The sequence below is a fragment of the Oreochromis niloticus genome, linkage group LG20 (genome assembly GCF_001858045.2).
Source record: "Oreochromis niloticus isolate F11D_XX linkage group LG20, O_niloticus_UMD_NMBU, whole genome shotgun sequence".
Classification (NCBI taxonomy): Eukaryota; Metazoa; Chordata; class Actinopteri; order Cichliformes; family Cichlidae; genus Oreochromis; species Oreochromis niloticus.
The window spans coordinates 19,709,417-19,726,974 of record NC_031984.2 but is presented as its reverse complement, the minus strand read 5'-3'; the positions used below and the strand labels follow the sequence as shown (position 1 = coordinate 19,726,974).

The window sequence follows — 17,558 nt, the reverse complement described above, 5'->3', positions numbered from 1 at the left end:
ATCAGTGAGGGATTTGTCTGATAATGAATCAATCACTGAATATGGGTGGATAAACATCTGAGCGCAGCAGAGTATTACTAATCTAATTCCAGTCAAATGCAGGGAGGCCTAGAATCATCGCCTCTCATGGGGCCTGCGATTTCAAGTTCTGCATCCAAATCACAATCCATGATAAGATGAAGGTTTTGTCACTCACACTGGTTTCCTGGTCCGTTTCCATTAGACCACCGTTTCTACTTTGAATGTAGACTATGAAGAAGCTTGGTGACTTCACAGCATTAGATTTTGACAGAACATTGTGTTAACAGTTGTGACTTCATGTCAAAATTTTGAGTGTTTTTAAACAATCAACATGAAAAAGGTGTTGTTTTGTTTCATGTTTGTTTTACCTGATGAATTTAAGTGTTGAGCAATAATTCTAATGAAAAGCAGTTTGACCCAGTTAGATCCTTAAATAGATTTTTGTTCACCAAAAGCACAGCTATGAGTAATAAACACAATCAGCACAGCATATTTGCTGAAGATTTATTCATCCTGCAGCTGAAACACATGCATAAAAATAAATAAATAAATTATAGAGCCCTAGATGCACTTTGTTTACACACATTAAAGCCAGTTGTGGCAACACATGTAGTCACATTTCACACATATACACACAAACAATATTTTTCATTTTCAGAAATGATAAACATTGCCAGTTGAGTGTAACTGGCAATGTTTATTTGTTCACTTGTTGTTTTCTTTCATGTTACATAATACACAGAGCTCAATAAAAAAAACTTGCTTGAAAATAAATATATAAACCTATGAAAAAGTGAACTGAGACATAAAAAACTGTAAATTCACAGAAAGAAAACAGATTGATTTCAGTGAAAGCAGCACCTGAGCGTGGGCATACATTTTTAGTATATAAACCATCAAATGCACAATGTTAGCTATGAACTGAGCTCACAAGGCTCTTTTTTGGTATTATATATAATCATGAAAAACAACTGCAATCAGCCATTACTGGATAGTGAAGATTTGACTTAATATATCCCAGATCATTTTAAAATCAATCTTTGGAATATTATCCAGGCATCTAATTTCCAAAAGCACTTTTAATTTATTGTAAATAACACACACAGATCACTCCTGCTCTTTAGATGATGTGAAACTGGAAGAAGGCAATTCGCCCACCACTTTATTTACCACACACAGCCTTGACCTCAGGGGCAGAAGGGGACGTGCAGCCCTCAGCCCTCCCCTTTAAACTCGCACGTACACACCCCTTTAAACACGTCACTCGGCTGGCTGGCAGGCTGGCTAGTATCTGGCGGTGGTGGTGTGCGGTTGGACTGTGGTTGTGTTTCAGGTCTGGTCGTGTTGATAACGACACACTTACGACGCATTTCATCGCGGGAGAGATGGGAGTTATGAAGAAATGGCTCTAAAACAAATTGCCCCAACGCTGCTGGCCCTGCTCGGGCTGGTGGCCGTCGGTAATGGTAAGTTTCATCCGAGCACCTCTCCGGCTTTTGTCTCGATGTGTTTTCCTGGACTGGGCATCGCCTGTTGTCGCTAATCGTCATGGCGCTCTCTATCGCAGATTTGGCTAGCCGTGTCTTGCTAGCGTCGACCTCAAAACCACGGCTGCTGTTTGGTCGAACCGGCTGCCGTGCCGTGTTTGATGATTTATCGAGATTTTTGGCTTTTATCCGCTGACAAATTCAATTGAGCTGTTGTTGAACACGAGTAGCGAAACCAACAACCACCACAACCACAACAACAACAACATGGTGGGGCTGTCTGTTCCGAAGCGCCAGCTAACGTCTGCTAGCTAAAGTTAAATAATGTTGATAAATCTGTGTTATTAAATGGATACGAAACTGATATAAATACGATTTTATTATTCGGTATGAACGCCCCAAGCAAGGAATAATAGTCTACATGGTGCTGTTGATGCTGAGGTTAATCTCTTGTGTGTCTGTTATGCTAACTTATTTACAAAACAGTGTCTTTTTGGCTTGTGACTGCTTATCGCTATTTTGCTTGGGGACATCGTATAATGATAGCTGGCTGGTTGAATTTGCGTAATGTGGTCAGTTACAGTTTCGTCACATGTTGTGAGGACTGGTTTCCACGCTGGAAGGAGCAGAAAGGAGCCTCTGAATGAAGGCCTAACCTACTTTGTGCATGAAATGTGTTTTCTGAGGGTAAACACTGGCAGCTCTGCCATCGCTTTCCATTTGTAAGGAGTGAAAAGGGTGCTTAGTGGACCCCCACCCCCCCCTTTCCTTCCTGCACAGCAGAAAGTGAATGCTGGCATAGGGCGACAGCAGCCGTACATTCAGCCATCCCAGACAGAAGTCAGAGTTGAAGTCTGGGTTCATTGTGATGGAAATGTGGCAAGTGGGGTCTTTTGAGGCGCCAGTTATGGTCCTTCTTCAGTCCGATTCCTCCCCATCTGCTGGAGCAGCTGATGCTCAGCTTCACACAACAGCACCACATCATAATATATCAATATATGTAACAGCATACACAGTATATCACCAAATATTCAGCCAAAGCACAGAGCGTTTGGCCCCTCAGCGCATCTACTCAACTTTAAGTTTGCTCCAAACGTCCCTTCACTTTCATTATGCTTTAGTAGGTTAGACACAAGCATGTCTTGTTTTATGAAAAACTCTTTTCTCTTCCTTTGAGTTTTGTACCTTTGTTTCAACTTGCCACTCACTGAATACACTTATTATTAAAATGATCCGTGTGCCGGGGGGAAAAAAATATCTTGGCTTCATTTGTTATCCATTAAAGTGTACTGTGCTAAACAATTGAGTCATCCTTCCGAGAATCATAAAAACTGTTCCTCCCCCACTAGTTTAGATAAGGGCGCAGTACACTAAGGTTGATCAGTTCAACAAGGCATGCTGGGAAAATTGTCACACCTGAGTGGCCAGTTTGTTTGCCTGGGTTACACCAACATTAACAGAGATGTGTGAGGGGGAGAGTTGGGGGTGGGTCTGTGACTGGTGCAGACACACACAGTGATAATGGGTCTGTCCATCTGGCAGGGTCTGTCATGCAAGGGGGCCCACGAGTCTATCATGAGCCGCTTTCACACTATGTAATGGATTACACCACGCACAGGCTGAAACCAGACAAACCTGAAAGCTGCTTCGCTGGAGCAGATTCCAGGCCTGCGCGAGTATGTTTTTGTGAGAATATGCTTTACTCACAGGTTTGAATCTGTCACGTGTTGTTGACTTCACGAGGATTAGGAGTCACTGGTGTTATGGGCATTACATGTCTGCGTGACGCAGTCAGACTGGGTGAATTGAACAAAGTAGCAATGTGATATGGGCACTGTCAACCACAGTGCCGCTAGGTAGGGCGCGTCCCTCCCTTCTCTCTACATTCTCCATCTCGCTTATATAAAAGCCTGCTGCTTTGTCAGAATTTAATCTGTACTTTGTTGTCTGTGGTCGCCCCGTTTCTGCTTTCATTCACTTACTTCTAACAGTGTGGTGAAGAAAGCTTTAGTTTGGGTTGTTTTTTTATCTCTAGGTTAGAGGAAGGCCTTTGGATAGATGAGCTCCCGCTATCTCTTGACCTCTGAACTCACCTTTAGAACCCCTTCAACATACTATCACCAGGCCTGCCAGAGTATTGTCGTTTCCTGATGTGCTCCTTTTCCACTCTTCACTCATGCATAACCCAGCTGTCTTCATCTGTTAAAATGACTGCTTTCTGTCATTTCAAACATGGCTTATTAATGTTTCTTTATTTTACACATACAGCATTGATGGATAGAAGCACATTATCTATTTGCAATTCGTGTGAGATTTCATTATCGTAAATCAAGTGAGGTATACCATCTGATGTATGATATCCAATAGGAGGCAAATAGAGCGGATAATGTTCTTTCCATCATTTATTTAACACATTGAATGTGTTAAATAAATAAATGAACATTAGTGGCCTATGTGTGAATAACAGAATGCATTAGATCAGAGTTTTCTGTCTGCAACATAGTGACCGAACATGAGTGTATTCAGAAGGATTTTTTTCCCCCTTCTCATTATGAGCAACTGAGATGCACAGCAGGCAACGGCATGATTCACCATGGCTTACATCAACACATTGTAATTGCACGCATGCCTATGCATTTATGCAAGTGTATATAGGTTTCAGAATTTGATAGTAGAGTGTTGTCGGTCTGCTCCTTTTTTTTTGGAAAAAGGCCATAGTGCTCATTAAGATGTAAGGTAGACCTGTTCAGGTGCATTCAGATTAATGGAAAACATTGTGTCTGAAAGGTGGTTGTGGCTTGAAACTAAAACATGCCTTCCTTTCAGTTTGAACAGGGCACTCACTGTACAGGGGTAAAAGGTGCAGGTGCTCTTTTAATGTCAAATTTGATGTGAAAGAGTTCAGGTGGTGGCAGTGTGAGCTAGTCAGTTTGGAACATGCGTATACCTGCCCATTAGATTAGAGCCAGGAGAATATACAGAGAGGTTGAAACTTTATGGGTTCTAAGGTGCAAGTCCGTACAATGAAGACGGTGTGGACAGGCGAGGGGAGAGTGACATTTGGATTTCCAGTAGGATTGAGTTTGAAAAGTCGAAAGTGTTTTTTGTTTTGTTATTGGGTGTTTTGAAGGGGGGGTTCCTTCTCCCTCGATGTGTAGCAGTTGTTTAAACCTGTTCTCGATAGTTGTTTTGTCTGCCAGATCCCTGCAGCTATATCGTGATCAAATGAAGTTGCATCACATCCTCTGTATAAAATTTCTGGTTGCTTCCTGGCTCAGACACAACCTCCTTCGCAATTTGTGTTTAGTAACAATTTCCATAATGTGGCACTGAGCCATTCTGGGTCAGGTCAGGTCCGGGGTGGTCTAGTTTTCCTTCCATAATGACCAGTGTTGTTAATGACCTCCGTTGGCCCGGAGGCAGAGAGCCCTAATTGCTACAGCAGACGGCATAGCCCCGGACTGACCCGGCTCCTCCATTACTGATGCTAGACCGCAAGAAATTACTATCACTTTAGAGCCAGCCAACTTCTTGGCTGTCCTCTTCTCTTCAATTTACTCTAAAGTACTAGTCTTTGTTTACAGAGTTTTTGCATATTGCTCATGAACCTACATTTGTTTGTGTGGCATATCTTAAGCGTACACAGACATAAGAGCTGTGATTTGTCCACAGACTTGATAGTTATGTTAATTTATGTCTATAGAGCTAAACTTGACACCTTCCTCCATTGCATGTCTCTTTGTAGACGTGTTTGATTTGTTTTTCTTTTTTTGTTTTTTCTGACTGCTGTTGGAATTTAGATCAGACCTGCGCTGCCTTGTAATTTTCTGCTAGAAGGTATGCAGTCTACTTGTCAAGTTTTCTCTAATGCTTCCGTGACAATGATTTACTTTGATTGGTGTGATCCAGGGTAGGGCTGTTGGTAAGACTTTTGCTTTGGGAATCCAGTGAGAGTGCCTTATCTGACTAGCTCTTCAAATACCATTTAACCCTATTTTCTTTCCTGGGCTCAGATAGTGTTGGTAGCTTAAACAGAGCCAAAATTTGTAATGAGTAAGTGTGTGAATATGCAAAGTAGTTGCTTTTTTGAGCATTAAAGGTAACTACTGGATTTATGCCAAATCCTTGTGGTGTTCTCGGATCAATGCTGCATTTTGTCTGGGCTGTTTTTATTTTGGTTTCACAATATTATTAGCTTAAGGATTATCTGCAGAATAACTTAATCTGTATTTTTTCACAATGAAAAGAGTGACATAACTAAAAAAATAATTTTTTTGTTGTTTCTTGCCATATGTGAAATTTCTATGTATGCATTGTGCTATGTATATATTGTCATTCTGATCATTCTTCTCAGATATTTATGCAATGAAAATACAAATTACAGCAGAATCAAGGAGTTTTGGAAATAAATTAGCTTTAGTTTTCAGTGCGTCACTTCAGTTTTATTTATGTAACACCAGATCACAACAACAGTTTACCTCAAAGTGCTTAATATTTTAAGGTGAAACCCTACAAAAATCCCCCAGGGGGAAAAAAAAAAAAAGCTTGGACAATGAAACTGCCCTTTATGATCAGACACGTGGCAATGGTGGGACAGGAAAAACTCCCTTTTTAACAGGAAGAACTTGACATCAAGGCTAAACACAAGCAAACAAAAAATGTGTAAGTGTCTGTAGTGTATTTGGTGCCAGTTTTCAGAGTTGTTGGTCTGTAAGAAAACAGTGTTTGTGTTTAACAAATAATTGTAACCGAAGAGGAAAAAAACCTACACTTCTGCAAACATCCAGGATGGGTTACAAGCAGCTTCAAATGGCACTGACTCATATTACCATAATATATTTTAGAAATCAGTTTGAGAATCTGAGCACAAGTGTCTGCAACAAATCCAAAGTGAACCTGTGCTCACACTCGTGTGCTTTTGAACCTGACCAGAACAACAGACAAGACAGGAAGGGATGTAGCCTCAGGCTGGTGGTTGGTAGAGATGGTAGAAGCAGCCTCGGCCCCAGAGACTTTACTTTAGAATCAGATCAGTAATCTGACCCTGAGATGCAGACAAAGGTAATGACTTTCCTCCTTCCCCTAGCATTGATTAGGACACAGTTGTGGTGTGTGCATGTGTATGTTAGCCTGTGTATGTGTGTTGCACTCACACTGTCTGGTGGCGTCTGCTTGTCTTGATCAGCTCTCAGTCTGGTATCTGTATGGATCTAATTTCAGCCAGTGCATTTTGGTAATGGTTCTCCCCTCCCCATACACGCACACGTGCTGACTGTCTGTCTGAGCCCCCAGAAACCCACAGTGTTTGTGTAACCTGCCGCCCTATGCCAAGCACATTTACAGTATTTTCCAGTGTCTTTATGTTATCGTACACAGAACTTCACTCGTGTTTTGACAGCGTTGTTTCCACCAAGTCGGTCTGAACGGCGCAGGCATCTGCTGAACGCTGCTGAACATCGTGGTTTATGGGTGAAGTTGTGTGGAATAGGGCTGTTCTGTGTTTTATTTTGTTAGGTTCATAGGACCGCCAAATTAAGGCAACACTGTTTATGGCAACAATGTTTTAATAATGTTTTCCTGACTGTGTTCTCCATTTCCTGTCTCAACACGAACGGAATGATTGGAACTCCGTGCTAACGGCTCAAAGGGATTGCTTTTAGGCTCTGCTCTCCCTGTTTTTGTCATGTGTTCCCTTTCCTGCTCCCTCCCATAAGTTAAAGTCTAGACTGGGTTTTAATGACAGTCGCAGCTGGTCACTTGGGCAGACCTCAATCGCAGCTGGGGGGCCCTGTGAGCCCTGTTTTCCCCCTCCCCCTCTGTATTGTCCTTCCCAAATGGGGACCAACCCCCATACTGTCTGGCCCAGAGCAGCTCCCCCAAACATCGGGGTTGTTACTGGTAACCCCACTCTGCTGTCCCCTGTATGCCACCCATCCCCCCACGCAAAAGTGCACTCCCCCCACTCCAGTCTTTGTTCATGTAGGGCCAGTCCAATCCCTCCTCATGTCGCCTTAATCTCCACACAAAGGACCAGTGTAAAGACCACCAATTATGTGGATACAAGAGCAGAGTTCACTCAAACTTCACACACACGGCCTTTTCCTCAGATCCAAGTGTATTTAGGCTTGGTAATATTCCTGCAAGTCTGGCTTTGTAACACTTTTTTCTCTGATTCCATTGAGATATGCAGATATGCACTGTGTAAACAACGCAGCATTTGGATAAATGTTTTTTTGTTTGAATTAGTTAAGTAGCAGAACTCCATATTGCATGATGTTCATCTCATTTTTTTGGATGGGTTTTTTTGGTTGTTGTTGTTGTTGTTTGTTTTTTAACCGCTACCTCGTGCCATCTTTTGCAAAGTTTTGTTTGGGGCTATGATTTAGCAGTTAGATGAATATATTGGCGGGTGAGTGTTGGCTGAATTCTTGAGCAGTTTGTTCTTTTGGAGTGAATTTGAAGGCCATTTTTTACTATGCTATTTTCGTGATCTGCCTCCATGAGGATCTAACTTGGCAGATAAAGAACCTGTAAAGCAGGTTTCAAAGCTTGTACTAATGAGTTGAGTCGGCCCATATTTTGCACATTCGTGTCCCTCTTTTAGTTTTTCAGAAAGTAGAGGTGACATTTGAGTGTGTTTTAGTGTTTGTTGTCCAGTTGGTATTAATTATATTTGAAAACTAAATCAAAAACTGTACGTGTGCCCGTATGGTTTAGTGACGCGTGATTTTTCCCAGCAGCTTGTTCATTATTAAGAGGATGTGAGAGAAATGTCCCCCACCTAATTGCTTCATCTAGGGGTTTCTGCTTATGACTTTTATTTGGGTTTTTTTGTTTGTTTGTTTTTGTTTTTTCATCATGCATATATTGATAAATATTACACAGTCACCAGTAGAACCGCTTATGGCTGGTTGACAGATTTTTATATCGCCTAAGCCTGTTTGGTGATTGCATAAATGTTATACATTGTAGTCACAGTGCATTCAACTTACAGGATGTTTTCATTTAGATAAAAGCATTAGTCAGTAATGAAACATCAGATCATTTGATCTAAACTTGTGAATCAATCACCATCAAGTTAATAATAAATATCCTCTCATGTTTTCGCTGTGCTGAACACCCACAATGTATTTGCTTCTCAGTGTGGAAGTGGGCTACACACGGTATAGTCATAAGGTAGCCCTAAATGAAAGGGAGGACTTCCCACAAACCAAACTCTTGGTAGGCCGCAAACCATCCATGGTAGAGTTGAGAAGCAAATGTGTGTGTTTTCAGCCATGTTTGGTTTCCTTCCTGAGCTTCTGTCTGTGTGTCTGTGTGCCATCTGTCTTACCACACAGACTCTCCAGTGATGAATGTGCCTGTTCATTTCAGATCACCGTGTTCTTGTCAGATCACTCCTGTTAGCTCATTATCGTGTATTGGTGCAATATGTTTGTCATGAAAAAACCTTTCATAGCCTTCAATTTGAGTTTTGTGAGGGGATTCGGTCTGGTTTACAATCCTAAGTGTGGTGAGGAGGCGCTTTGTCTTAAAATGTGCTGTGTGTATTTCCTTTTAAATGCTGCTCTTGCTTTTGAGAATGTATTGATGAAAAAGGCTCTTGTCTGGATTCACTTGGTAAAAATTTGATATGCTTTACTGAAAAGCCATAAACGGCAGACGTCATGGAGAGATGATCCTGGTGGAAAGAGGCGTTTCAGGTTGTCTGAATGTTGATGGAAGTAATGTGTCGTCCTGCATTTAAACCTACTGCCACGACTCCTGTCATCGGTTTTATTTTGTTAAACTATTTGCCACGCATTAGCCTGATGTGGCACAGGGTTTGTTTTTCTCTTTTTATCAGGCCCAGGCAACTTTACCTCTGCGTAATCTGCAGGAAATTCCATCTGCATGCGAACTTGAGTGAAATTTGGACACACTCAGCATTGAGTTCCTGTCACTTTCCCACTCGCCTCCTCAAGAACAAGACATGCACGCAAGCACACACACAAACACTAACCAGATGTGAAATATTACTGAAACTCAGCTTCAAGTGTTCCACATTTCCAGTTACCACTTAGTGAACAAGCATAGACACATCAGCGTACACGCTACATGCAAAAAATGCTCCCACGCAGAAATCAACCTTGAAGAGTTCAGCGAAGTAGAAACCACTCCTATGACACCACAGTTTGTGGTTTAGGCCACTTGGATGTTACATGCAGATGTTGCAATAAGTATATCAGTCATTGAATTTTTTATTTATTTATTTATTTTTAAATATATCCAAGCCATATTAAGCAACTACTCTGGTAGTTGGTACTTGGTTAATTTGCTGGAATCTGCTGACACCTTTTGGCCGACCTCTTCGTTGGTTCAAAAAGAGAAGATCACTGAGCTCATCTGGTCAAAGAAGCCCTTTAGTATAAGACACAGAGGATTAGTGAAATTTTGCCACTCTCAAAGTCTTTCTTTCCTCTAGGCTAGGCATTGTCAGCTGTCCAACCAATGTTGAGCCTCTTTTTGAAGAAGAATACGGATTGAAATTCCTCTTCTCTTTGTGTCTCCTCCTGTGTTGTTTTTGGGTATAGTGGTCTTGTCTTTGTTAATTCCACAGTGATTAGTCTCAAGTGGTCCAGCCTTTGTCTGGCCTCACCCACGGTAGTGTTTACAGTAAGTTTTTCATTTTGGGTTTTCCTGTGTAAAACGAACAACCAAAAATAAAAACGGCTCCACATTCCTACAACCAACTAACTATGCCATGCCCTGCTGTGCGCTGTGGTAGGAGTAAACCTTAGAAGAAACTTAATGTGCTGGCCTTGCTCTAAATGAGAAGCATGTGTGGTATGACTCGAAATTACATTTCACTCCAAATCTAATCAGTTTTCAGTTTCTTGCTCTCTGGATTGCTCAACCAGTACTGGTTCTGTTTTAGATGTGGCAGGCACTGACCTCATTTGTTTGCGTGTATATGGACCACCATAGTTTTATTATTGACAGCGGCAGGAGTTCCAGTGTGTCACCTTTTAATAGGTTCCTGCACAGAAGTGTGCTGTGTTTAATAAAACTCTGGTCTCATTAGCTGAAACAGTGGCGGCTCTCAGTGTCGATGTGAAAAAGACAGGAGAGGAATGGAGCAGAATGCTGCATTGGGGATTTGGCAGGAGCCCTCTCCCCTTGTTGAGTTTCACTTTGTCTGTCCCACTGGGTAGGACTGTCTCCACCCTGCGTGTCTGGGTTCATCTGCAGTGAAGGATCTGATTTCAGGGCCGCCAGGGCCGTCTGGCTGCTTCTGCTGAACACTAAGGATCTGTGTCTGCACGTCATAATATGCCCACAATTGAAAGGGACACTCATTACATTTTGTATTGAAACAGTGGTGTATGCTTGCCCCCTGCTGGGCACAATGGAGAAGTGAACTAGAGGACTCTCTGTAACCTCATGGTGATAAACTTCTTTTCTTTTTCTCTCTCTCAGCTTTACGTTGCAACTGCACAAACTGTGAGAAGACGGGCTATGAGTGCGAGACAGACGGTGCCTGCATGGCTTCAACTTACTATGTCAGTGGGAAGGAGGAACACGTACGTGTCTGCATCAACCAGGACAGCCTGGTTCCCCCTGGGCAACCGTTCTACTGTTTGAGTGCTGAAGGCTTCTTCAATACTCACTGCTGCTATGTAGATTACTGCAACAGTATTGACCTGAAAGTCCCAGGTGAGACCTCATTAAATATGTAAGAGCTGTTTCAGTTCAATTGTGACTGTTTATTTTTTTATTTTTTTAACCCATTTCTTTTGTTTTGTCTTCTTAGTCCCAACCAAAGGGGGGGAATGGTCAACCCAAGTGAGCAACTGGGGGCCAGTGGAGCTGGTGGCAGTGATTGCAGGGCCCGTGTTCCTGCTCTGTGTGTTGCTGATGGTCGGGGTGTTCCTGTTCCAGTATCACCAGAGGGCCTATAGCCACAGACAAAGACTGGAGGTAGAAGATCCCTCCTGTGACCATCTATACTTGGCCAAGGATAAGACGCTCCAGGACCTAATCTATGACATGTCCACCTCTGGATCAGGCTCTGGTCAGTATGCAAGAGCAGTAGCTTCCATATGTCCTTAGATATATCAGTATGCCCAAATGAGTAACATTCACCATAACAGCGTGAGGATACTTATCAGGGAACTCTTGTTTATTTGTTGCCTGTCTGTTGCCCCCTCTGCAGGTTTGCCCCTGTTTGTGCAGCGGACTGTGGCCAGGACTATTGTGCTGCAGGAAATAATAGGAAAAGGTCGCTTTGGGGAGGTGTGGCGCGGGAAGTGGAGGGGAGGCGATGTAGCAGTGAAAATCTTCTCATCCAGAGAGGAGCGCTCCTGGTTCAGAGAGGCTGAAATCTACCAGACAATCATGTTACGGCATGAAAATATCCTAGGATTTATCGCAGCAGACAATAAAGGTGAGGAAAACTGGAATTGTTCAGATTTGGCTTTTGTTAAAATAAAACGAACAATACAAGAAGACTGCTTTAAACAACCCTCAACAGGAAAAGTTTAGGCCTTTTCAAAATAAAGTGTTTTACAAGCTCGCTGCTGTTTAAGTAGAGTAGATTGTTTGATTGACGTTATTAATTTGCTCCCTTTCAGACAATGGCACTTGGACTCAACTCTGGCTGGTGTCAGACTATCATGAGCATGGCTCACTTTTTGACTACCTGAATCGCTACTCTGTCACCATTGAGGGGATGATAAAATTGGCGCTATCAGCTGCCAGCGGCTTGGCACACCTGCACATGGAGATCCTAGGCACTCAGGGTGGGATGGACTTTCATGTTTGTAGAGTGGATAAGCATGTTCTTGATGCAAGTGTAATGCTGTTGTGTTGGTTCTCGTGCAGGTAAACCTGGCATTGCTCACCGTGACCTCAAGTCCAAAAATATTCTGGTTAAGAAGAACGGCACGTGTGCTATAGCTGACCTTGGTCTGGCAGTCCGCCATGAGTCTATCACAGACACGATCGATATAGCACCGAACCAGCGCGTGGGCACTAAGAGGTAAATGTTTCCATACTTATCAGCACTCAAGTAGATAAAGCACGCAGGGGATTTTACAGGTCATCCCTGAGGCCTTAAACAATACATCTGACAACTTTCTTCTTTTTTTTTTTCTGCTAAAACTTTGAATATCAGAAAGTAAAAACTTTGAAAAGCTGGATTTTAGACTTTTTCATAATTCTAGTCACTCTTGGATGTAATACCCTGTTATACTCTGCACCATGGTAGAACTTTGAGTGAGATAGATGTACTGTGATGTAGAGTGTAAAAGATGGCAGTAGCTACAATGACCACACAGTGGTTTCTCAAGTCCTGTTTTAAAGCCTTAAGATGTGAGTTTTCTCTATGGCTGCCTTGGTGATCTTAAACTGCATCCTCAATTAGTGAGGAGGGGGAGAGCTGACTGTGAAACTGCATGCTCATTGGCCAACAACTTGGCATATTACAAAAATTCAAGATGACCAGAAACGAGTCACTGCGGGCAGAAAGTGATCAGGACAGTGTTTACTGCGGTGAAGCGTGAGGGCTGTTTTTTCTCATATACTGAGGACCAGAAATCTTTTTTTGCAGCCATAGGTATCGCCCCCTAGTGGGCATTACAAAGTATGCAAGTTTGAGACTTGTTGGCAGGCTGTTATCTTACTTCAGTTTCTATTAGTGGTGCTAAAGTTGTTGTTCGTGCCATGTGTGTCCACCCTCAGGTATATGGCTCCAGAAGTCCTGGATGAAACCATAAACATGAAACACTTTGACTCCTTCAAGTGCGCTGACATTTACGCACTAGGCCTGGTGTATTGGGAGATTGCGCGTCGCTGCAACACAGGAGGTCAGAGCACTAAATAAATATGATACAATTGGTCAAATCAACAGAAACATGAAATCTGAGACTGAAAATGCTTCTCTGTCATGTACTACAGGTATCCACGAGGAGTACCAGCTACCCTACTATGACCTTGTGCCCTCTGACCCGTCCATAGAAGAGATGAGGAAGGTGGTGTGTGACCAGAAACTGAGGCCCAATGTGCCCAATTGGTGGCAGAGCTATGAGGTATTTCACACCATGTATATGAACAGCTGCACTGGTGGTTTCTAAAAATATGTCCAATGGCAGTATATGGAACCAGTTGGGCCGTATTAGTTTGGCAGTACAAGATGTTCTGGTCTACAAGTACAAAGGTAGACTGCCAACTTCTGAGTCAGTGTTGTGGGGGAGGATTAAAATAGTTTTAACAATGGACGACTGAGTAGATAAAATTTTTGAGTTCATGATGTCCCTGAGCTGGCTACCAGCAAATAAAGCAAAACTGGGATAAATCAGTTCATTTTTGGATTTATTTTCACTTAAAAAAAAAAAAAAATAAAATCATCGTTTACATAAAGTGTACCCCTATTCTTAGCAGTGGTGCCCTCACTATAAGCCCAGGTTTCCAGGTTTTGCTTTTCCACATAGGCAACTTGTTCTGTCAGCTCTTTTTCTTTCTCTTGCTTTTCATTTTAATTATATTTAAAGTTCAAGGAGATCCCATGTAAAAACAACTTCATGAACAATCGTGTGATGTCTGAGACTAAAATAATACCCAAAATAATTGAGCCAGTCCAACAGTCTGTTATTGCCTTAGTGCAAGGCTCAGTAATCAACATTTAATGTCCCTGATGTAGGTGCACAGGTCTCTCTTAAAGTATACCTTAAACACTGACGGGTTGATTTTTCTCACACACAGAGGCTGGTTTGAAAAGTGCAGATCACGTTTTGTGATTCATTCAAATGTCTGTGGCTATAAGTCATGTTGTAACACTTTTGTCCTTTTGCTGCACAGTCACTGCGCGTGATGGGGAAGATCATGAGGGAGTGCTGGTATGCCAACGGAGCAGCCAGACTGACAGCTCTGCGCATCAAGAAGACTCTGTCTCAGCTCAGCGTGGAGGAGGACGTGAAGATGTGAGCGCACAGGCGGCGGAAAGACGCTCTGGAGACGCACAACCAGACAACACTCCCATAGGAAAGAAACACTAAAGACAGACTGCAAATGAAAACCCTGCCAGTTTTAAAGCCACACTCCAAGTTGTGACAAGGCCTACCTCACCTTTTTAGCCAAAACTACTGAGAATCACCCCTCCTCCTCCTCTTCCTGACTTTTCTCTCCCTTTAGCTCCTCACGTCTCTTCCTCCTTCCCTCTGACTCCCTTCTCCATGGGCCACAACACTACAGCACTACCACTGTTAATATCATCACACTCAACCTTTCTTTTTTTCGTTTCCCATGGCAGGAAGTAGAACTCTTGTACAGTGAGAGGAATTTTCTGTTTTTGATCGTCAGTTTTTTTTGTTTTTTTTTTTTGTTTGTTTGTTTGTTTTTTTTAACCTCTCTGAAATTGTCCAACAACGGACTAAAGTCGTCCAGAAGAGTCGGGCATGTTGTGGGCTTCAAGTTTAGGAACGATTACACATAACTTTCCATTGTGTTGGCCATACAACATCATATTCTGTCGCTGTAAGGAGGGGAAAGAGGCTGAAGCACTGTTTTTATAGTCGTGTGTGTGTGTGTGTGTGTGTGTGTGTGTGTGTGTGTGTGTGTGTGAGAGAAAAAGGTGTCTGGACTACTAGCATGTTCCCAAGACACTACAACGTCTACTGGTGTAGGCTGTAGTTCATTAGAGAAAATCAGTTATTGGACATGTGGTAATTAAGCATGAACAGCTGGATTGTGCTTTTTTCTTCTCGTTTTAGTCCCTCACTTGAATATTCTTCAAACACAAATTAGTTGCACTCAACTGTAGCTTCCTCATCATGTGTGAGACCAGGCAGGTGTCACATAGCAGATGCGGTCCAGTCCTGGTGTTTAGTTTGAAATGTGGCAGGGATAATGTTGAATTTTATTTTAATTTTTCTTTTCTTGGGATGGTTTTATTTTTAATTTATTTGTTCATAGTTTTTACTACATAATGATGAACACTGTGAGATGAGATGTGACAAACCACAAAATTAAATGTCATAGTTCAGTCCAAGTCTTCAGAGTCGTGGGTTATTGCATTCATTTTTTTTAATTAAATTTTTTCTAATTCTTCTTTTTTTGTTTTTGTTTTTGTTTTGTTTTTTTAAGTAAGGATGCTGTTTGAAAAACTGAATGCAGCCATAACCCTCCGGCGGTGACGGGTGAAGACGTAGTAACACACGGTGCAAATAAGAGGCGTATGAAAAGGCAATGAAAAAAATCTTTTCTTTTTTAAATATATATATTTTTTGTGTAAAAGATCATGATTGGTGTTTTTCTTCTGGCTTTAACATTAGACACTACTGATGATGGGTACATATGATTTGTATATACAACATGCATTTTGTTTTATTATTTTCTTTTTATGCCACAAGCTCCAGTGTGACATTTGAACAGTGATTTTAATTGGATGGTACTTTCATGCGTCTGTTCGATCCGTCTATGGTTTCTGACTGTCCGAGGAAAGGATTGCGATATCTGCTGGAATTTGTATTTCACTTGCTCCTCTCATGGTAAATTGGTGGTACTACTGATCCCAGGCCATTTTGCTGCAACTTCCTTTTTTCTTTTTTTTTTTCCTTAAATCTATATAAACACAACTATTGCAATTGCTTGTTGAGCTCTTTCAAGAGCCCAGTAATGCAGATCTGTTTCTACATACGTCTTCTGGGGTGACATCTTTCTCAATGACACTGGAATACTTAGGAGCTTCTTGTAAACCTTACTATTCTGATACTGCCACCGGCTGTTTATTCAGAAACCCAGACGATTGGTGACAGTTCGCGCACAGGGAACATACGGTTAGATGTAAAATGTAGTTGGGAGTTTTACCGTCAAAGACTGACATGCCGTAAAGAGAAACTGCATGTTTTCATTCTACGTCTGCCTTTGTGAGTCTGTCTCCAGACGAGACTATGAAAGTATTACACTGACATTTGTCACCATCGGGCTCTGCACTGTTATGTCCACAAGGGCGATTAGTTAACGTTAGTTACGCCATCACTTGATCCAGAATCCATGTGTCATGTTGGTATCCATTTTTTGCATGCTGTCTCAAACACTGGGTCCTCTGCACTGAGGTAGATGAACTTAAGACATGTTTTTCCCCCCATTTCCTGTGTGCTTTTTGTTGTTGTTTTTTTTTTGTTTTGGTTTTTTTCTGTTTGGGTCGTTGGCTGTGTACCCCAGAAATGTTGCTGCTACTGTTAACATGGGTAGAAGTTCAGCGGGCAGAGGGAAGTGAATAAAGGAGAAGTGAGGGGAAGTGGGAGACTGCTGTCAGTTGAACCAAAATTGTCAAAACACTCCTGTCCATGTTTGGTTTGTTGCCATGGGTATATGACCATCAGACATCCTGTTCATAGGTAATAAAAAAAAATAATAATATTGTGCAGATCTTTTCAGAATTAGTTCAAAGGTGTATATAGATGATATACAATAAAATCCTCTTTTTCTTATCTGTGACTTGGCCAGTGCTCATTTAAGATGTTTGGTTTTCTCTTTTGTCTTTTTTTTTGGTTTTGTTTTTTCTTCATAAAGAAGATAATATTTTAAAATATGGCTTGTGACTAAAGACAAAATACACTGATGGGGAATTGTAAATTACAATTTAAGTATTTGTATGTAAATATAATTAGAGTTGGGTGCACTACAATAACTGGTAACATGTCAGGTTTTTATAGGGAACAATTACAGTGGAAGTAAATTTAAGTAGTGCTTAAGTAATAAGTACTGCATGGAGTAAATGATTAGTATTTTAATTTCTGGTAGTTTTATAGAAAAGCAATATTTACCCATCTTGCATTATAAATTTATATTTTTTGGGGTGGGTGGGGGGGCGTATTATGGAGTGACTTGCATTTTTCTCCCACAGCCATAAAAAGTTGATGGGATATTGTCGTCACCCTGCCAGACGGGCAGGTGAAGTGGACACCCAGATTTGTGAATGCTAAAACTCCAGAACGAAGCGACATAACAGTTTCACGTCTATGATCATCAGTTTCTCTACTGAAAATCTGGGACAAGTTTGAACATTGG

At 41.7% G+C, this 17,558-nt stretch overlaps 1 protein-coding gene across 1 annotated transcript; it reads left to right on the top strand.

The window, feature by feature from the left end:
• Positions 1 to 1,265: 1,265 nt before the first annotated feature.
• On the top strand, positions 1,266 to 16,978 carry acvr1ba (activin A receptor type 1Ba). The gene is made up of 9 exons (XM_003448172.5): positions 1,266 to 1,487; positions 10,968 to 11,204; positions 11,302 to 11,562; positions 11,704 to 11,934; positions 12,122 to 12,289; positions 12,372 to 12,528; positions 13,230 to 13,354; positions 13,446 to 13,576; positions 14,346 to 16,978. The coding sequence occupies exons 1-9, from the start codon at positions 1,424 to 1,426 to the stop codon at positions 14,469 to 14,471; spliced, it is 1,500 nt and encodes a 499-aa protein (XP_003448220.1). The 5' UTR covers positions 1,266 to 1,423; the 3' UTR covers positions 14,472 to 16,978.
• Positions 16,979 to 17,558: the final 580 nt, after the last annotated feature.